Source organism: Lissotriton helveticus, chromosome 1_1, assembly GCF_964261635.1.
Source record: "Lissotriton helveticus chromosome 1_1, aLisHel1.1, whole genome shotgun sequence".
Lineage (NCBI taxonomy): Eukaryota > Metazoa > Chordata > Amphibia > Caudata > Salamandridae > Lissotriton > Lissotriton helveticus.
This window is the reverse complement of record NC_136057.1, coordinates 2,015,414,945-2,015,437,567: the sequence shown is the minus strand read 5'-3', so window position 1 is coordinate 2,015,437,567 and position 22,623 is coordinate 2,015,414,945. Positions and strand designations below refer to the sequence as shown.

Below are 22,623 nucleotides of genomic sequence, written 5' to 3'. Positions count from 1 at the left end.
TGAGGACTCCCCAGCCCACGCTCTTCCCATTTCTTTTCAATCAATTTGGCCCATTATCTGATCTTGAGGCCAATGATTGACTTCACTCTCGGTCTTGCACAATTGACCACATAGTAAATCCAGGGTCCCTGCCAGCTAGGCTGTGTATTGAGCCTCCGCAGCCTGTAATTGTAGAGGAAGAGCGAATGGGGGCTCCAATAATAGCAAGTACTACCATATTACCTTTAAGGGAAGTAGAAGTCTCCTGGAAGACAGGGAAAAGTTGGAGCACCCCTGGGTGTACCAAAACCGGGGGTGTTGCTGAGAATAGTCCGGATGCTCTAGTAGCCCTGGACTCGGTGGTACCCCTCGTGGCCCATGCCCCAGAACTACTCACCATTGTCTCCTGGAATGTTGCGGGGGTTAAAAATCGTATTCATTCAGATGACTGGCTGGAGTTTATAGATAAATATGATATTATCCTACTCCAGGAAACTTGGGCAATTGAACCAACATTTAGGCAGGGATATATTAACTTTTTTAAACCTGCAATTAGAAGTCCCAAAGGGAGAGCTTCTGGGGGTTTACTGATCTGGGTGAAACAATCGCTGGGATTTCAATCCATAGAAATAACAGTACAAAACCCTGACCTCCTTATCATTAAGTTGAGTAAGGTTGGTTGTCGGGATATGATCGTGATTAACGTATATGCTCGAGGCTTGCCAGGAGGCCGCTCCCCCCCCCTGTTGGAAATATTGGATCCCATTCTAGATGATCTTGATAGTGATCTTGCAACCCTCCTAGCTGGAGACCTAAACTGCACCTTCGAGCCATTGCTTGACTCAGGGGACAGTTAGGGCTACGCGGAGGATGCAATATGGGGTATTCCTGAACTGATGCCCTGTAAACCAGTAACTGCAACTGAGGCACCAGTGAATTGGACGGCTCTTTGCCTCAATAGGGGTTTTCGGGCTGTCAATGGCCGCGCCAAATCAGACCAGGAAGCAAATTTTACATTCGATAACGGGTTAAGAAAAAGCCGTATCGATTATATCCTATTAAAACTAAGAGACTGGCCTCTGATGATGGACATGGTAGTTCTCCCCCGCCCAGAAAGCGACCATAACCCCTTGTCCTTAAAATTAAAGTTACCAGGTTTAGTGAGATCTGAGAATCCTGGCACTTCACAGACTGGGGATGCCTTCCTAACCAATGATAGGAAGAGACTAAAATGGTCCAAAATCATGGAGGATGTTACTTTAAGGGATAAGGTAAATATAAAAGTCAGTAACACACTTAGTGAGATGCTGGCACATGATCATCTGGGGGTCGATCCCGATATGGCCAGCAATATTATAAATCTCCATAATCGTTGTTTTGCTGACCTCAAATCCCTACTTTCAAAACCACGGCCCCAGGCAAACCCTAAAATACCAATCTGTCCCAAGAAATGGTATAACAATAAATGTAGGGAAGCCCATACCAAACTTATCAGGGCAGTTAAGTCCAGAGTAATGATCTCAGTGAAAGAAGCTAGAGTAAACTATAAGAAAACGCAGTGGGAAGCTAAGCGGGTGTGGGAGGATAAGCATTGGTCGGATTTATTGGAGGCTGCTACTTCAAATAACCCCATTAAGTTTTGGGAAACAGTTAAATGGGGTAGAGATCCGGATGCACGCACTCCTGTAAACCATGTGTCCCCCGTGGAATGGGTAACATTTTATTCGACCCAGTTTTGTGCCGAGAACCCCAACCCCCCCAGCATCACGGCGACGGCATTACAGCCACCCTTACAAATTAGGACTATTACCTTTTCGGAAAAAGAGGTCGAATTGGCTATAGGTCTTACAATGCGAGGGAAAGCTCCGGGCATGGACCTTATACCAGCAGACCTGTTTAAAACCGACCCCGCCTTATGGATACCCTACCTTACTAAAGTGGCTAATTCAATAGCCGCCGGTGCAAGTATACCAAAATCCTGGAAGGGGGCTGAGATATTACCCATCTACAAAAAGGGCAGTAGGTCAATTCCTGGTAACTATCGCCCGATTAGCCTCATTGATACAACCCAGAAACTTATTGCACGTATGATCTTAGGTAGGGTCCAAGGATGGATCGAACTAGAGGACATACTATCTCCAATGCAGGCGGGCTTCAGATCGGGAACGAGTACCATTGACCAGGTGTTCAGATTTTGTCTGATCTACTGGAAGGTGGTCCAGCTTGGCGGTGGCACAATCTACGCAGCGTTTCTCGATCTGAAGTCCGCGTTCGATCTAGTCCCGAGGGATAAACTGTGGGGAGTGTTGAGGAGATTGGGAATGCCCGAGGAGTTATTAGTTTTAATAATTAAATTGCATGAAGACAATTTTGCGAGGGTGAGATGGGGTGGCCAGGGGCAAGTGACGGAACATTTCCCAGTAACCCGAGGTGTCCGCCAGGGGTGTGTTCTGGCACCAACCCTTTTTTTATTGTTTATTGACCAAGTGGTCAAATTTTTTAAGGATACCCCAACGGACGCCCCGATGCTCGCAGGACAGCGATTCCCGATGCTCATCTTCGCTGATGACACCCTTCTCCTCTCCCGGACACGTTCCGGCCTACAGCGGGCATTGGACCGGTTTGGGGAGTTTTGTGTCATCAGCGACCTTAAGGTGAACGTCGGGAAAACCAAGTTTATGGTACTAACAAAGAATCGTCCTGTCCGGTGCACTGTTAATATGGGTGGTGTTAAACTGGATCAAGTGGAGAATATGGTGTATTTAGGGGTCACTCTAGACAGCCGCCTGGGATGGAAAGCACAAGTTGAAGCACAACATCTAAAGCTTGCCCGCCTTACTGGCTGTCTATTAAGTGAACAAAAAAGATCTATCACTAAGCGGGTTTGTCCGGCTCTCAAGATCTATGATGCCAAAATTAACCCAGCAATTTTATATGGTGCAGATTTGTGGGGTTATATGGATCTCATGGGTCTGTTTAAAATACAATGCAAATTCCTGCGTAACCTAGTGGGTTTGCCACAGTCAACCCCTTCCATCCCTCTCTGCTTGGACATGGGTTGCCCCCCGATTAATGAGATGGCCAGATTTAGATTGGTTGCTTTTTGGAGGTGTTTGTGGATAACCCCTGAACTTACCCGATTCGCCAACGAGGTAGCTGAAGTTAGGTCACTTGGGGGTTCAGGAAAAATTAAATGGTTCAAAATGGCAAAATCTATCTTGACGGATATGGGGTTAGAGCAACTTTGGATATCCCCCTCCACCAGCACTTTTCCATCTAAACTGGCTTTCAAGGAACTGTACTGGGCCATGATCCGCCAGTCTAGAGTTAATGCCTCAAGCTGTACCAATCTCACGGGTAGGTTCCTGTCATTTAAGTTGGATTCGTCCCGTGAATTTTATTGGGATTCAATCTCCAAAACACTGGACAGGAAACTCTACCACCAGTTTCGGGTGGGTGCATTGCCGTTGAATGTATTCACTAAAACTTGGAAAATGAGTACCATGGACCATTGCAGATGGTGCCCCGGCCACAAGGAAACTATAGGACATTTCTTGTTTGTCTGCCCTAGATATTCAGCACCTAGAGCCAAATGGTTAAAGCCACTGTTCCAGCGTATGCCCATAAGAAAATCCGAAGAGGCTATTTGTGTATTAACAACTAACACCTCTGAGTTTATTTCAGTGTGCCTGGCCAAATATCTGGGATGGGCTTCGATATTAAGGTTGAAACCATAATATAACTATTGTACTGATCATGCTAATGCTCCTCCATGATGTACCGAGCACTACTAAATCAGGCTGTCAATTTCAATTTTAATTTCTGCTCATGTTATCGAAAACTGCCTGGAATTTATCTGTAAACTTTAGCGTTCTTTATTCATGAGCTTAATCTTAGTAATTTTCTTCTCAGGTTCGACTATCTTGTCATTTAATTCTAGTTTTATAAATTTAAAGATTATGTATTGTGTGTTTGTTAAATGTCTGTCTTTTATGATTTTTTTATGAATCGAAATAAAGACTTTAAAACCTGAACTGAGAAGTCTTACAGTTAGGCTGCCATGTGGGTCAATTTATTCTCTGTGGGAATTTCAGTTATATATTAGATTGTTCATTAGACACAACTAATCCCAACCCTTGCAATGGTTAGGGAAGTCGTGGAGAGCCAATTGTAGGTTAATAGAAGTTGTGAGTCTCATGGATGTCTGCAGAGTATTTATACACTACTCTCATACACATTGTTTCTTAATTTTCCCAGAGCCTGAGTCTGATGCCCAAATAGATATCTTCCCCAGAACGTCTTCTAGGCACAATCATCTTTGCATAATAGTTTGTTTATCAGAGTCTAAAAAGGTTTCATAAAGATGGAAATTTGAGAGATTCCTTTTAAAGGAGGTAGAATACAAGGAATATATGTGGAGACATCAGTGAATTCCTTGAAATTATTCTTGGATGGAATTGCACTTATTAGAATGGCATGGGATTCTTTGAAAGACTCTATAAAGGGCAACACTATATGCTATACGGTACATACAAAGAAGAGCTGAGATCTTGAAAATAAGATTATAAAAATGATCATTGACCTAGAAAATGAGCCTGTACATGCTGTATGATGCAAAATACAGAGGGAACATGACATCTACTTAGGACCAGTGAACTGTAAGTCACAGTCACTTCGATCTCTTTGAAAGAAATTGTGGCACTCTATCTGACTCAGCACCAAAAAGCCTATAAGACAGTTGACCAATTTGGTATACAATATTAAGAGGCTAACAGCTAAGCGAGGATTGAATCTATTAGAGAAAATTCTGCACAATCAGTCTTGAAACCAGGTGCCATATTAGTACAGCTCCAATCATTATATCAGAAGCGTACACTGATGACCTGTGCTACTCCAGTGCCGACATGGAGACATATTTGGCCCATATCACACATGAAATTTTACCTCCACAAACATCCAAAGAGCTTAGCAAATGATTTAGCCCAATTGAAGTGTTTAAGGCAATGGATAAGCTGCTTGGGAGAAAGTCACTGGAGATGATTCAACCCCTCTTGAATGTATAAGACTATTTTGTCTGTGTTAGACTCTAGATTTGTCGGAGATTATTGAAACTAATTCTATAGGGGAAGAAATCTTCCCTTTGCAGAATAACATCAATAATGTATTTCATTAGAAGGGGCAGCCTAGGGAGGAACAAGGCTCTTACAGATCCAATACATTAATCAATGCAGATGTAGAGATTTACTAAAAAATTCTGGCTACACACCTAGGGCAGTCAAATTGTTTCTCTTCAGCAGCATGGATTTAACCCCGTTGAAATACAAAGGGACATGTCAATGAAGCAGTTTCATTGTTCAATGCTGCTAAAAATGAGGGATGAATATTGCAATGATCTAACTTTGGTTCATTATGCAACAAATGGGCTTCAGCTGAAGGTTTACTAAATTGTTTAATGTGTTATGTGGCACTTGAAGTGCATGGATCTGTATAACTGATATGGTTTCGCCATTCATATGGAGCACCAAGGGCAGCCACCAGGGATACCCTATTTCTTATCTTCTATGTGCCATACATATTAAGCACTATTTAAGATATATTATCCAAAAGGAAGGTAAAATGCCTATTGAATTTAAGGGATACCAACTTAAAGTATCAGCATATGGTGACAGTATTGCAATTTATACAACATCAACTAAGTATACTCTGCTGACTATTAAAGATGAGGTGAGTACATTTGGAAATATATCTGGCTATCACTTAAATACTGCCAAAACTGAGGTAATTGTTACTGTTAGACCTTGTACCATTGGCATGAGTCTCCCTTCCATTTTTTCTGATTGCCTCATCTGTTTTTTATATGTTCTGCTGGTTTAGATGCTTTGGGCACTGTGCCACTGCTAATCGGTACCAAAGTGCATGTGCTCCCTATGTTAAATTGATGTATGAATTAGTGACTCCATGATTGGCTTAGTTGGTTTACTTGTCAGACCCTAGTACAGTGCACTGCATGTGCCCAGGACTTGTAAATCAAATGCTGCTGGTGGGCTTGCAGCACTGATTGTGCCACCCACCAGAGCAGCTTGTAATCTGTGGCTCAGCTCGGCCATTGCAGAGCCTGTGTGCAGCCTAGTGCTGCCATGTTGACTTGGTAAGTGCACCCACAAGCCAGTCCCCAAACCTTCCCCTTTCTACATATCAGACACCCCTAAAGTAGGCCCAAGGGCAGGGAGCCTTGTATGTAAGAGATAGGATATACCCTTATGTGTGTGGCATGTCCTGATAGTGAATTACAGCCAATTTTGTTTTTCACTATTGCAAGGCTACCTGTTCCCATAGGCCAGAATGGGCAGTTTGATTATTATAACACCTTATAATCCTAACTGACCCAGGGAACATGGTAGAAATTCAAATTTAGTATGCCTGGACTCAGAATGATAACATACATCTTTTTGTGAAGTTGGTTTTAACATTCTGTGTTTGAAAATACCACTTTTAGAAAATAGGTATATTCTTACCTAACCATCCAGCCTGCCTCTTCTAGCTTGTGTATTGTATGTCTGGTTTGTGAGTGACAGGGGCTAGGGTGGCTCCAGGAGACAGGGTGAGTCAGCACAAGGCTGAATAGACCTATCTGCATGTAGATGGGTGGGAGGAGTAGTACCTGGGCCTGAATAGCACTGTGTCTGCCTTCCACAATGCTGGCTACACCTCCTGTGGTTTGTCTGATTACCCTGGCCCACCCTGCCAAAGGAAAGAAGGAGTCATGTAAACAAATTGCCCCAGGATTGCATAGAACTGGTATGGACTAGGTACAGGCCTCTCTGCCTTCAGAGGACAAAGGATTTTGCAAGGAGAAGAACCGAGGAAGCTGTAGGAGTTTGACTGCCCCCCTGCCAGTGTGCTGTGTTGCTGGGATGGCCTACAGTGATGTCTTCATTACCAAGGAGAGGAGAAGGAACTTTTAAAGAACTTTCATCATCTTGAAGAATATTATTCCAAGGGCTTGAACTTGTGCTTGCCTCCTGCTGAAGTCTCAGGGACAAAAGACTTCACCACCAGCTCCCCTCTGAATTTCATTGCTGGGTATTCTGTCTGCAGAAGCCTGCATGCCGCTGGGAGCTGGAAGCGTGACTTAACGAGAAGAACCGCGTCGCAGTCGAGTGTCGCTGCTGCAGAGGTCGCCGCCGCATTACCAGAGAAGCGTGCCTTCCTCAAAGCTGTTACCCGACGCATCACCGGAGAAGGGTGTTCCCGCCGCAGAGGTCACGTCACATCACCGGAGAAGCGTGACGCAGGGCCTGTCACAGCGTTAAAGTTACAGAGTTTGCCGCATGGTCGCCGGGTGTGCACGCATCACACCGGATTGTCGCATTGCATCGAGGCGCTATCTTGCTGCATCGTAACCGGAACGCAGTATGAGAATTGACGCATCACCACCTCTCTGGTAAGGAACAAGACGCATCCCCTACTCTGCCCAAGCATTGATGAGTGACACATCACCTCCCCCGAAGCAAGGAACTGACGCATCTCCCTCCCTGCGAACCTTTTGTTTGTTTTGCGTTGCGCATCCAAGTACTTTTGTGAGAAATGTGTCGCATTTATCACCAACTTGAACTAAGTTACTTCTACCATCTTCAAGTCTATTTTGAGTACAGTATTGTGGATTTTTTTAATTTATGGCCTTGTGTTAAGAATACCTATTTTTATAAAAAACCTGTGTGGTGTCCATCTGTAGTGTTTTCACTGTATTACTGTATGTGTTCACAAATGCTTAACACACTGCCTCTGAGATAAGCGTGTCTGCTTGTGCCAAGCTACCAAGGGGGTGAGCAGGGGTTGCCCCCTTTCTCTGACTTAGAAGCAAGGGTCCATATTTGGTCGAAGGTACTTACCTCTGCCAACTAGAGACCCCCAGTTTTAACAGTTACCAATAATACAGACTTATAGGATGACCATAATGTCAATGAATCTACCACCTGGGTGTTAAAATAATGAGCAAGCTAGGATTAATTGTGAAAAAGAACTATGATGGTTTATTAAAGGAATTTATTTATGATGATGCATAGTTGGAATTGCCCACCAAATTGCTTCATTGACACGTGTGACATATTAAAAATTACCATTCTTTTAATATTCCTTTTCTTATTTCAATTTATTCCTTTGCTAGCCCCAAAGATTTTTAGTGAAAGTTTGGATTCTACCATTAGTAATTTTAACTGGAATTACAACTAGTACAGATGAGTTATTAGGCTCTTGAAATTTCAGTTGTGTAGAGGGGGTTGGCTACTACCTGACTTTGAATTTTTCTACTGAGCTGCTGATTATTTCGAAATTGAAATTCTGAAGTGCCCCCGGTTCCTTCATCATATTTACAGATCCCAACCACTACAAAAGGGTGTAGTTTAGCATAATTCATGCAGGGCTTCAGATTTGACAGGCTTGGCAGAAACTAAGCAATCCTTATTGACATATTATGCTCCATTGTGGAAGAGTCTTCCTTGCGAGCTATATTTCACGGAACAATGTGCCTCTTGTAGGCTTGCAAGGGTCTTGATACTATCTGTAAATTGTATAATAATGATACCTTTGCTTTTTTTCTTCAGGTACCTGCAAGAACAATACGAACTTCCATATATATATATATATATATATATATATATATATATATATATATATATATATATATTTGTATATCTTTAAATCTAAGTTTTTTTAAACAAATCAAACCCAGGCACTCTGGACTAAATAAAAATATGACAAACAATTTACAAAGAAGTTAGGTCAAATAGTAAAGCACATCCAAATCTGTCCCATATTCTATCTAGGTGCACCCCTGAACAGTACCAGCTGTCAAGATACTACTGCCAAATGAGCAAAAGCAAGAAATATCCATCAGGAGGCACTCAATTCAAGGTTCAGCACAAAACAAATCCATTAGGGCCAACATATGATTAATAACAGCCTTGATATGGGACTAAAATGCTCTGGGTCTCCCTCTGCTGTAGTAGTTGTAGTACCAACACCTGCCCACCTTGTTCCCTGTGAAGGACGGGGCCTACTAGGGCCACATGGGTTACTTACAACCACCTGCTATGCCTCCCCAAAATGAAGAGTCGATCAGCCATTAGAGAATACAAATTTACGTTTATTCAGCATATACTCTGCAGAGGAGTCCCATCAGACCTTCACCCTAAGATGTCTATCGAGGGACTAACTCCCAACGTTTGCTAATACATGGTAAACCCCTTTCTGAGACTAAGGGCACACCTCTAGTGGAAAACTACTAGCCTGAGTTGGGCCTTATATAAAGGAGGCACAGAGATGAAATAACACCTGCCAGATGCGTACATTTTATCAGTGGTCCAAGGCCACTGTGCCTAGTCTCCGCGTCTCCTAACGTGGTAACAGAGTTACACATTGAGAATGGTATGCAGAAGCAGAATAATTGTTTGTTAACTAGTCGTGTAGCAACCTTGAATAAGAGAGAAAATAATAACGGAGTACAGTGTTCTGCTGAGGCAGGCAATTATGAATACTAAGGCCTAGTATGAGCCCAGTCCAAGCAGTCTGATACAGACTACAAAACACAAAATGGAGTCACACGAGCTAACGAAAGCTTAGGTGTTACAGGGATAACTCAGTGGGTTACATAAGGTGAACACAAATGGCATCTATTTAGCCACATATTGCTAATCTAATATAGCATAGACAGGTGCATTATATGAGAGAGGAATTTCAAACCTAACACCTGCCCACCACTCACAATGCCTTCTTCTATGTGATACTTTGGATTCTCCGTCTCAATGACTTTGAGATTTGTTTTGTGAAGTAGGGCTTCGATATCTGTTTTTTGCAGTATTGTCTATAAATCAAGTGTTATGTTTATGTTCTGTGTAAAATGCAACAGTAAATATACTTGAATGCCCCTAAATTTTTTGCCAACTTTGCGCATGAAAATCATTTAATAGTTACCTGAATACCTTCCTCACCCACAAAGAACAGGTTTGCAAACTGTATTGCTGTAAAAGTATTTTGGGATTGAGTGACCGGAAAGTTAGGCAATATAATATAATTTGATACTACGCTGACTACTAGTACTGTGTAAATAGTTTGGGACTGATGAATATATTCAATGTGTAAACACGCAACTCTATATGTTTGCCATTGCTAATGTTTCATTATATTTCGTCAGTCAATGAGGCTGCCATGGCTCCCCCAACCTCCAGATTGAACAGTCCTGGCTGTCATTTAGGAGTACTTTTATCAAAATGTGAATCTGCCATAAATAAGTTAAAAGGCAGGAGAGGCAGAGTAGGTGTTACCAATTTAGGAATAATTGATAACTGTTAACAGAATAGAATTCCAAGGCATTTTATGCATATTGTTCTGTTGAATCTTGTAATATGCAGCTTTCTTGTTTTTTCTACTTCCTTAATAAAAAAGTGTTTTAAAAAAAAATAGCTGAAAGATGTTTCTTTTTGACAGGATGCCTCCTATTCGATAAATCACAGGGCTTCTGGCTGATTCACAGTGTTCCTGGGTTCCCTCCATTTCCTGAAAATGGTTATAGTTATCCATCCTCCGGGAAGAAGAATGGACAGACTGTCATCTGCGTCACTTACAAATACGAACAGTATTCAGTGATAGGTAAGAATGGCGCCCAATCTGCTCATCTTTAAAACTGGCAGGTTTTAAATGGGCAGAAATACAAGAGGGCAAACTGTACTTTGCCATTTAAAGCACCAGCCACATGCATGTATGTTTTCTTGTTTTATAAGAGGTATCAAGAGATGAGGCTTAGGGCCTAATTACAATGTCGGTCGGAATGCTTCTGCCCGCTGGTCGGAGGGTTTCCAACCGACATTGGAGGTATAAACTCCGACTGCCGTATTAAAATGATGGTGGTCAGAGTTTAAACTGGCTGGGGAATCCGACTCTGTTCCGTCGGGTTCAAGGAGCCTATCGGGCAGTCGGAAGGAGGGCGTTTCCGCAGTTGGGATTATGATAGCACTTCCATGTTGCCCTTTTGGACATGGAACGTCTGTCGGAAAGTGTCTTTGGGGGGCCCCTAGCTGGGCCCCTTTCTTCGCTGGCCCTCCGCATGTGGCCCTGGAGGAGGCCTATGGTGCCCCCCTGCACATCCCCTGCCCTGTGTGGCAGGCACCATGAGGTGAAAAACTTAAATTTTTCAATGGGAGCTTGTGCTACGGGTAGTTTTGGCCCTCTGCCCAAGCTCCCATTGAAAAATTTAAGTTTGTGACCACACCATGTGCGGTCGCATCCTAATTACGGTGTCACTACCGCCGACCTGAGGTAGGTCGGTTCCCCATCTGCAGCGATGTCGTTCGGAGGCAACTCCGACCAACATCGCAATAAGGCCTTAGACCTCTGGAATTGAAGACCATCTCTTAAAGGAGCTTCAATGTGTTATTGTTGTTATGAAAAACATATCTTACAGGATATAAGGAGGGGTGTGTGCAATTTTATATATATATTTTTTGCAAAATTAATTTGTTAGACAAAATATATTTCCATGGTATCTAAAAGGTCTGTGACGGTATACCTGTTACAAAAACAATACCTGACATAAAGGCAGAAAACTGCTTCAAGGAAAGAATGCCTAGTTTGAGCGTGTTGGATTTGGCCCTCTCTTCAGGGTCATCCCACAATATTTTGCCTTAACTCTCTTTTTCTTTGACCCATTTTTTGGGACTTTTAAGGCTATATGTAATTTACCACTGCTAAGAAGTGCTAAGGTGCTTTTGCTCTCTCCTTTGAGCATGATAAAATTGGCTTACACCCTATTGGCACATTCAATTTACTTGTAAGCCCATACTAAAGTGGCATTACATTTACTTAAGGCCTGTAAATGAAATACTACTAGTAGGCTTGCAGCACTTATTGTGCCACTCACTTAAGTTGATTTATCAAACATGGCTCAGGCCTCCTATTGCTGTGTTTGCAGTTTTAAACTGCAATTGCGACCTGGTAAAATGAACCTTTTGCCAGGCCTAAACCATCCGTTTTACTACATATGGCCCTAAACAGCCCACAGGGCAAGGTGCAGTGAATTTAGATAGTTGGACATGTACTCTTAAACTTTACATCCCCTGGTGGTGAAAAACTCAGAAGTTTATTTTTCATTAATGCAATGTCTGTCTCTCCCATAGGATAACATTAGGGTTACCTTATTACATTTAACAGGTGATAGCTTTCAATTGGGTGCAGGTAGTTTGGCCTCTGAAGAATTGTAATTTAAAACCCTCTTTAATAGTAAAGTTGGATTTTAATTCACAATTCAGAAAGTGGTACTTTTAGAAAGTTTTCATTTTCTTGTCTCAACCATTTAGTGCCTGCAGCCTGTATCTTGGGTCACATGACACGTTATAGGTGGAAGGTGGTATTTGTGTATTGCTCCCAGATGGTGAGACAAAGGAGGAATAGATGCTGGCAGGGTTAGCCATCTATGACCTGATAGGGGGGGAGCTGTCACGTACCTCACTTGCACATCACAAAGACTCCTCCTCAGCACACTCACAAAGTGTTTCATACCATTCTTTTGTGCCCCAGACAAGATGGGGCTTGGACAGGAAGGCAGGAAATTCCAGACATCTCTGTAAGGGGAGGACTCAAGATGCCTCTGCCACTTCACAGGGGGCACCAAGTTTAAATAGTGGTCAATCAGACTCAACTCTTCGGTTCACATAGAAACCTATGGAAGACTCCGAAAAAGGACTGCTGAGCTACTCTGCTGCCCTGTTGCCCTGAGTGAGAAGGACTGGACCTGCATCTTGAATCCAGAACCACCAAAGAGACTCAGAAAGCCAGTTAGCTGGCCTCCTGATAAGTGCCCCAGAGAAAGAAAAGGCTCCAACCACCCTGAATCTTGTACCTGGACTCTACCTGCTGTGAGTTCCAAGTGGTGCTACCCCAGTCTTGGACCCTTAGAAGTGGGCCTGAAGAGGCTTTGCCAGCCCAATTGTGGTCTTAGCAATACCAGAGCAGTGGTGAAGCATTGTTTCACAACTCTGTATCAGAACCGCCACTGTGCAACACATCCCTGACACAGGACCACACATCTCCTCAGAACTGCTGCTGTGTTATGCATTGTCAACACAGGTCCTCACATCCCAGCCTCACAGCTTCTCACAAGTGCCGCTGCATGACGCATTCTCCGCGGTGGACCTCGCAATGCTCCGCAACCAGGATTTATTATACTTTGTTCAGCAGGCCTAACTTGGTCCCTGTATCTAACAGAACTTGTGACTTTGTCCTGGTCCAGCATGACCAAATACCCACAGTTGGAGTTTTGTGCTTTTAAGCACTTACTTATTTTTGCCTACTACCCATTTACACTTAATGCATGGAGTCAGCTGTCAGAACGCTGGGGGCAGGCTCTGAGGGGAAACAGCATTTACAACGCTGTCTCCACAACGCAGTACCATTACAAGTTGGTTGTTACAACTACCGCATTGTTACCATGCATACCATTACATTGCAAGTCATTACTACAACTTGCTGTAGGGGGCGCATTGGTGTTGGATTTAGAACCCAACATCTTCCCTGCTGTTGCACAAACTGGAGTAAGAATAGTAAATAATACTATTCCTAAGTACAGCGCGCCCCCTACAGCAAGTCGTAGTAATAACTTGTGATGTAATGGTATGCGTTCTAACAATGCGGTCATTGTAATGACGCGTTGTAAAGGCATGTGATGAATTTGCACGCGTTGTAAGGGTATATATTCGATCTGAGTCTGTGTGCTGCACTGGTGCTTCTGTCTGCTGCTGCGTCTGCTGCTGGCCCTGATCGTAGTTCGTGGTATGTCAGCACCACCGCCATCTCGCCTGTGACCCCAGAAACACTATATGGTCTAGGCTGGTCCTAATCCAGCATCAGATTCTGGAGGGGGAAAGGGCGCCAAGGTTCTGTGGCAGTGAGGATTCCCTTTCTTCTCATCCCTCAAGCATCTTTGCGGTAGCAGCTGCTCCGCAGAGCAGTTGAGATGCACGCTGCTCACTGTGTCTGAGCCGAGTGGCTGAACGGCAGGAACGAATTGTGGTGGCCAAGAGCAACACCCTGAGAACCATAGCAGGAGACAGCACTTAGGTTGACCATCAGGAAGGGCAAGGCAAGCGAAGAGGCTGTAGTCAATCTCTGCACAGAGAGAGCCTGGATCCCGGCAGAAGTAGGCCAGTTATGACTAGGTGCGGCTTGCAGGTGTTTTTTCCAGTCATCTCCCATGAGACCCCTGTCTGTCCCATCCTTGAACTCAAGGACTCAACACCAACATTAAAGCCTGCACACAATGAAATTCTAAAGCCAATAGAGGATAGAGTGGGGGCTGGTGCAATGTGACTCTAAACAGGAGGGGGTCTTGGAGAAAGGAAAGGGGCACCGCTCCTCCTTCACATTCCCATCCACCTGGCTTCCATTGCAGCTGCTGCCTCAGTTTGAGGAGTGGATTTCTGTCCAGGAATCAAGCGAGGTGAGCGCTGGGAGCTTGGCTACTGGGCACCTGAGGCTCAATGCTGTGTGCGCTGAAGTGCTTGACATTGGGCGCCTGGGTGGTGGCCTAAGTGTCCAGAAAAGGGAAAGCGAATATCCTTGTGGTTCGCTGCCATTACTCATAGAGGCTTCACAAGCCTACAAGGCTGCTATCAGTACTTCCTCCCTGCAGCCTGCAGACAACCATTCCACAGCCCACTGGATGGTTGGCTCAGTGGCTAGCAGTCAGTTGACCCATCTACAGCCCGCCTCAATAGTTGCTGTAACAGTTGCCCACCACTGCCCTCTATCTTCCGCCAAAACTCGCCTAATCCGTCAATTAGTGTACTGACACAGCTGACAAGTTCTGACAGATGTTGATACAACTATAAGCAACTTCCAAGCAAGTTTCACAAATCAAAGCACTCTAGCAGAGGCAGACTGTCACTTAATTGGCAAACAAAATCAAATACAAATGGTTTCAACATGGGGTCCAGGAAACTAAGGGGTGAACCAGGGCAGCACAGGATAACTCCCTTTAATCAGCAAAGAGACCAAGTTGGGCCCATCAACCAACAGATTATCTTTCTGATAGCTGAGGGGCTTCATCGTCCAAACATTCATTCCTTACAAACTCAAGTGCATAAAGACAATTCATTGCAATCTTTTTCACAATCACACCCCCGCCTCCCCAGTCCCCATAGCAACAAGCAACCTGGACAATCTCAGCCCAACAGAAAAAGTCAGCATAAACAATCATTTCAAAAACTCTGAATCGCAAAATTGACCCCTGATTGAATTCTTGGACAATCCACAAGACCTTCAATGGGAAGAATTAAGCTCAGCACAATTGTCCTCCAGATCAGTAGAATAAAGAGCAGCGCCCTAATTCCACCATAGTTAAAATGAGCCCATTTCTCAACCAAGGGCACAGTCCAACGCTCAACGTAAAGCATTTTGGGGATGAAGCTAAATCCCCTTAAAGTCCAATTAACTATCGACCTTGGACATAAATTTTAAAACTTTGATACTAAGCAATAAGCTTCATGATCTTTGATCAAATACCAACGCACCACTGTCAAAAGTCTCTAGAAGGAGGTCCCTGAGTAAAAGTACTATGAAGATTGTAGAGGAGGAACATGGCATAATTTAAGACTCCTCAGCCCACTCTGTAAATAATGGAAAGTTACCGGGCTCTACCTGGGTAGCACTTCTAAACACAATTGAGGCAATTTCATTAGCTGTCTGTTTCCAATGTCACAAACAAGAAATCCAGGTTGACCTCCTCAACACACTCACCATCTATGTATCCAATATTGATAGAAAACTGCAGTCAATGAATTATCTGATCCACAGTTCCCAGGATAATTGTTACATGCAGCAAGCTCCTTGTCAATGCACCACTTTGCTTGACAAGTTACAGGCATTACCAAACATTTTGTCAGCGATTTAGCAAGAAGTCAAAACTCAATTAAAAAGTCTGCCGGGAAATTCTGGGCAAAAGAATCCACCAGATCTATCACCAACTTCTGTGGCTCCAGTGAACTCAACATTACCACTCCCGGCTTCCTCATCACAAATTGCAGTAGACATAAACACTGCAAGTCCAGTACCAGTTCTTTTAAGGCCAGGGGACATTAAGGTTGGCAACCCTGAACCACATCTCTCTGGCTAAGCATGAATCTGCATTTTCACTAACTGTCCGGGAAGAGATTAGCATCAAAGTAGCCACTCAAACAAAAAGAGAACAGAAAACCCTTTAACAAAATGCAGGGGGAAAAAAGTTCACCAACAACATGGCATTTAACAATTATTCTTTCATAAGAAAGAAGGTGACAACTGAACTATAGATTCTAACTATGCGCAAACAGGAACGCCACCCCTGGTCAAAGTACAGAGCCAAGACAACCTGCTGACGGCAAAATAATTTGTGGTCAATGTCCAAACATCTGCAGCTCAAAGCCAGGATAATTTGCAGATGACTCAGTGCAAACAGGGCAAACAAGAACTGGCCGATGTACTGTCCTTTGAAAACTAATGGACTATCAGCTCAGATTCAGTATTGGACACTGAAACCATGAAGGGGAACCCTCCCATTGCAACAGAGTGATACCGGTTTAACATGACAGAAGCAAAATTCCAGACATCTAATCGTGCCAACTATGCAGCACTTGAAGCACAAGGTGTGACCCTCCACTAGGACATGTTGCAGATCTGGGTAAAACTACAGGGAGAATCGAACCAGGGACCTATCCAGAAATCCTCACCTCCAAAATTAACGTTCATACCCAATTATACATCAAGAGGAGCATTTGACATTTTAAATAGAGGTGCGGTTTTGAAATTTGGGTGTCCAGTAAGATACCCAGGCCCTGTGCTACCTACAAACCTGCCTCCTATTAACTCAATATTACGACTGCCCAGATTAACAAGCCCAGCTAATAGACATGTCAACCTGAGAGGCATTTTGGGGCAGAGTTTCCACCTACTAACCTGCCAAAGCTAACAATAGTGAAATCAATAGAAAAAGGGCCCGTAAGGCACTTCATAATTTTCACTATGGATGAGAAAACTCAAGAATGGTCCTGGCTGCTGCAAACTTTAGACCACAGTTGGTCCTGATGAACAGCAAGTTTCACTTGAGCCAGACCACATTAAAATCTTTACCTGGAATGTATAGGATGTGACAAAATTCCTCTGGATATTGAAACAATAGACTACCTTCAATATGTTTATAACGTATTATTACAGAAAACATGGAGCCTAAAACTAACACCAGTAATAGGGTATACGGAACACCACATCCCGCAGTGTGGACCTCATGTTATGGGCACCCAAGGGAGGGCCTCTCCGCATTCATTTCAACAAAATACAAATGGCGACTAGAAAACATAGGGCTATGGGCAGGGGTGCTACAGGCTACCAAAGTATAAACTTGGGGGTCCATTAGGATGTTGGGCGGATCGCCACCGCCCGACCGGCAGTGGCGATTCCCCCAACAACTATCCCCGCATGCCCTCTACTTACTCCTAGCTATATTACTTAGGCGGAGGTCGCAGGGGCAAACGGAAAGACCGTCCGCTGCCTCTCCGTCGGCATGCAATCTATCTGATTGCCTGCTGGACAGATCTTGTTGCGGGCCCCCGGGGTGTTGGGGGGTGGAGGGTGCATTTGGGGGGTACCCATGGTACCCCCCTACATTTGCATGCACAAGGTGGCAGGCACCGCACAACATGCATTTTTTACATTGCGGTGTGTGCTGCTTAGAGCACCGCCTGCCGCAATGTAAAAATGTGGGATGCGACTGCCCTGGGTCGCTCAAATCCTGATTGGCATGGCGGGGCCGCCGCACCTATGGCCGGGCAGTCCCTTTTGCCGTTGCGGTGTCCGCCCGCTATCGTAATGGTGCCCTAAAGGTCAACATGAACCTCTGAGGGCCCGCTTCCATCTAAAGGTATCCATCTATCCATGCACATTAAAGAAGACAGAGAGGACCTCAACCTTGGTAGCACTAATAAAGACTCTGCAAAAATGACATCAAATTTAGCATTTTATAGTCACAGTCAGACTTTTTTCAAAACCCATTTATTTCTAAATCATTTCCTTCACATCAAAGTAAGAAACCAAGCAGACTTATCTTTCAATGTACGTCAAAAGATAGAAAGTCAAGGCTTACAAATGTTGTATGCCAACTTTAAAAAGGATAAGCCGGCAGCTTAACTTTTTCAGTGGTTGGACCCGCTCAATCATTGATTACCTTTTAATAAATAGCGAATAATTTTCCCTGCTTAAGTCATTTAAAATCGAGGCCCCGTCCTGAAAGTGATCAATTTCCCAAGTATTCAAAATGGAATATGCATCCTTACATCTGATGGCAATGACTGGTTTGAGCTCACTTCCTTATTGTTATAACTTGGCACGTTTCAGATACAGAGCAAATCATAGCCCTGGTTTACATCCCCTCAGACAACACTCAGGGCAAAACCAAAGATGCAGGATATCATACACGGGAGGACATAATAAGGAACGTACTCATTGCATTTCCAACCGCTCCAGTTGTCGACTTCAATCAGCAAGACAAATCAGCCTCCCTATAGCCCCAAAGACAGAATTGGTATACAAAAGAGCTCTGTGAAATAGAAAAACAGATCAAAAGATAAGTAAGAATGCTCTCTCAGAATGTAAAAATAGGCAAAATGCTCAATAGAACAGCACTTCAGCAGCTGAGAAAAACTTACAACAAAGAATGCTGGCAAACAAAAAAGATTTACCAGTCAGGAATATGGAACAAACTCTTCATGCCTGGTACGCAAACCAACAGTAAACAATTTTGGGGTGAGATAAACAGGCTGGTCTTGGTTCAAGATCACCATAATAACACAGGACTCCCTGAGGATGCCTTGGTGTCCCACATTTGCACTATGTAGTCATCCCCAGCTAGTGTGATTACTAGTGGGAATAGTTCGAAAAATTAAACTGGGATACCAGAGACCGACGTTGCCAGGAGACAACAGGACTACCAACTGAGCCCAGTGGCCTTTAGCAATCACTGACAACACATAGAAGACTCAAACGCCAGTGCCTTCCAAAGAATCCTATCAACTCTACAAAATCTCAGCACCCATACTGACCCTGAAGATGTCAAGCGTCTGGAGAGGATCCTAAAGAAACTGAAGTTAGTGGTGCTCCGGTTCCCAACAGCTTTCCGAATGCACTCTTTAAGCAAGATGTTCAGCTTCTGTGTTAGTTATCTAACACCTTTTTCCAATAGAAATTAAAACTCCAACACCATACCCTCCCTCGTAGAGTAGGAGCATACTTAGCCTGATATAACAGGCGTGGCAGTCAATCATCCCCTATGATTTATAGGCTAATGTTATGTTAATTTATTTGGAAACACGCAATGATTACCCAAAGGGGAGTCTTGGCGCTAAGCTCGACCAGAGCCTACTTAACAGTGTCTAGACTGAGAATGATTCATAAAGAGTCAAAAAGCCAGGTTGCTGTAGTTTTCTGAAGTCCAAGAGATGTTTTATGTATTTTAAGTGAGTTGGAAGGGCGTTCCAAGAGCGAGATGCATTGTGTCCATGGTGTCCTTGGCAGTCCTCAGTGGTCAGTCAGGTCAGTTCCCTCACATTGTAGGTTCAACCCAATGAACAAAGCCTCGGTATCTACTTTGGGCAGCAACCTGTATCCCTCTGCCAAGTTAGTTTCTGCAGCTCCTCCTGGCATATGAGGTTGCTGTGGCACTTGACAGCACAGGAGCAGACTATCATGGTGCAGGCACCTATGCCAAGATGGTTAGGAGTCTCAACATTTCTCGAAGTAGTAAAGTTACTGGTGCCCCCCTCTGGCATAAGGGGTCACCACAGCATTGCAGTACTTGTTCGTCCTGTCCCACACCATGCTTAACTCATGGCTCATTCTCTGGTGGCCCTCTTCTGGCATCTGGGGATCACTGAACCGACATGCACATGGGCCATGACCCAATCAGTGCACATCCTCACACGTCACTCAGGGAATCCTCTTGCAGAGTTCCTCAATGGACTTCGCTCCCTCCAATGCTCTCCTCTTCCTTACTGGTCTTAGCAAGCAGGCAGTGGCCGGGGGTCCAGGCTCCATGGCAGGTGATCTTAATGTAATGAGTGATGCCCCCTCACACAGCAGGGAGACTAGCAGGCCCTTGCCCCCTGTCCTGGTCACAGCAAGAAGCCTTGCAGAGCTTCCCCTTCTCACATAGCCCATCTGGCTGCTTGGCAGATGGCACATTTTGAGCCTCAGCTTTCCTTTCTTAAAGTCCATTTCCAGACACCAAAATGTAATTTAGGGTCTGAGTCTTTGAAGTTTTATGTTAAGGATCTGCTTCTTCTAAAGTGGACACACCTCTTTTCCTTCTTTCCACATGAAAGACTGTATGTCACAACAGTCAAGACTCCGAAGCTGTTTGACCCCCCAACACAATTCATGTGAGTGACCAGAGTTGATACCTGGAGGTCAGCACAGTGATATGTGCATCAAAAGGTTAATCTCAGAAGCCCAGCCCTGCTTTTTATGATTCCCTTATCAGCCCTGTCTTCTTTTCTGAGATGTACGCCATATTTACAACCATATGGTGCAGCCTTGTGTTTCCCCCTGCGCTAGTGCTACACTTAGCAGTGTAGTGCTCTCGCCGGCACCCTTGCACCATAGATGAAGTGGAGGCAGCCACAAGCCAAGTGGCCCATTCTATGTTGATTCAAACATGCTATTACGTTTCAGTGAGTACCTCGCCTAAATGATGTCTCTATCATAAGAAGACTGTGTATAAAGGTCATGTTGAGAAAACGTTGAGTAGCAGCACTGAGTGGAGTTGGGCTCACAGATGATCGAGGGAAGAGTAGAAGACAAGTGTTTGAAGCAATGGTACACTCTCTTCTTTTTTGATCGTTCGTATTTGTATTGGGAGGAATTGGATTATGTTTCTCTAATTAGGTCCTCCAGTTAAAGCAAAGCTCTTCTCCCTGCAGCTGTAGTTTGGAGCTGTTTGCGATGGGCACTCTAACAGATAACAAATGTTGCAAATGCATGCGCAATACGTAATCTTTCGTGTGATAGGTCATGATACTAAACTATAATTTTGAAAATAAAGTACTGACATTTAAATACACAACATGTGATCACAAATCTCATGAATATATTCTTGAAAATGTAATCCTAAAGAGTATAAAAAAATAGAAGAAAAAAATGTATCGATTAAACAATGCTAAATCTAATCCTAACATTCACCCTAATCTGTGAACCTAATCATAAATCTGACCATATTTCTGAGTCTAGTCTAACACTAACTCTATGCCTAAGCATAACCCTGTCCCGTCCCTAAATCAGACTCTAAACGAATTTCTGAGCTTCTACATACATCTTAAGGCCTTACCTTACTTCGAAGTTTAGGTATAACACAAGTACTAATCTTATTTTATCCCCAGCCCTAAATCTCATGATAACCCTAAAACTAAGCTTAAACCTGCGCCCAAACCACATAACTAATGATATCTGTATGTCATCAACCTACATGGAATTATAGCTTTAGATTTATTTGAGAGACGATTTTGTAAAGAAGTAAAACCACGCTTTTTCAAAAAAGCATTTGATGCTTTACAATTTCAGCATATACATAGTGTGTTAATCTCTTATGGGGTGCATACTTTTCTTGTACTTAGGCATGCTAGCTTTCCTTACAAGCTCCTAATAAAAGCAAGATAGTCGATTCAGAACCCATAATGTGCCATTGCCTACCTAAGCATTTTTTCATATACTATTGGCCTTATTTTTCTTTCTTTGAAATACCAGATTTTCCCTTCCCCACGTGAATCTGCAGCACAAAATAATTTACATAAATGGAGCTATAATTTCATGAGAATGACTCCCCCATCCCAATACAATGTAAGGACTTTTCATCGTGTTATATCTTTGCATTTGAAACAAAAGTAACAAGCACTGGCAAAGCCAATAGCTTTGTGAGCCGCGATAAAAATATTTCAAAACTCTGCTGCACTTAAAAAGCAAAACACAAAAGTATATATTGCTTCATGTATACAAGGCATGTAAAAGAGAAGCAATTGATTCTGTGATGATTCATTGTACTTGTGATATATTATATTGTGCCTCCCGCATTTTAAAGCAAAATGAAAATGAGCAATTATATTTGAAAGAATTAGTAACAAAAAGTCAGGCAGACAGCTGAAACACCAGAAAAAACATTAGAAGGGCGATCTGAAACCTGTTTAGATCCAGAGGTCAGTGGCACAGTGCACAGTAGATTTTTCAGCTTTGGTAGTCAGCTAAACTGTTAACGATTTCAACATTTGTCTGTGATACGTTCACAATACTGCAGCCAGGTGCTTAATGATTTGCAGCTATTTACCTTGTCATCTGTTCTTTCACTAGCAGCACGTGATGCAAACCATAGACTTTAGACCTCCGCACCACATGTTCATGTAGTTTCAGAGTTTTGGCCCTAACAACTTGCCAGGACAATTGCCCAGGTGCATACTCCATGGGTTCCTAAAATGTGTAATTCCTTTAGGCAATGGGTGCTATGAACAGAAGGACACTCTCGGAGGCCCTGTTTTACCTGCTGAGCACCCACATCAGAGAAACAGGCTTTACCCTCTGCTAAAT

General features: G+C 43.5%; 1 protein-coding gene across 1 annotated transcript in view; it reads left to right on the top strand.

Moving 5' to 3' along the window:
• The window catches only part of DNASE2B (deoxyribonuclease 2 beta), a 257,300-nt gene that overhangs the window by 180,443 nt on the left and 54,234 nt on the right, over positions 1 to 22,623 (top strand). Inside the window, exon 4 of the mRNA XM_078659262.1 lies at positions 10,465 to 10,626. Within this exon, the coding sequence (XP_078515388.1) occupies positions 10,465 to 10,626 (162 nt within the window). The remainder of the gene's footprint in view (positions 1 to 10,464; positions 10,627 to 22,623) is intronic.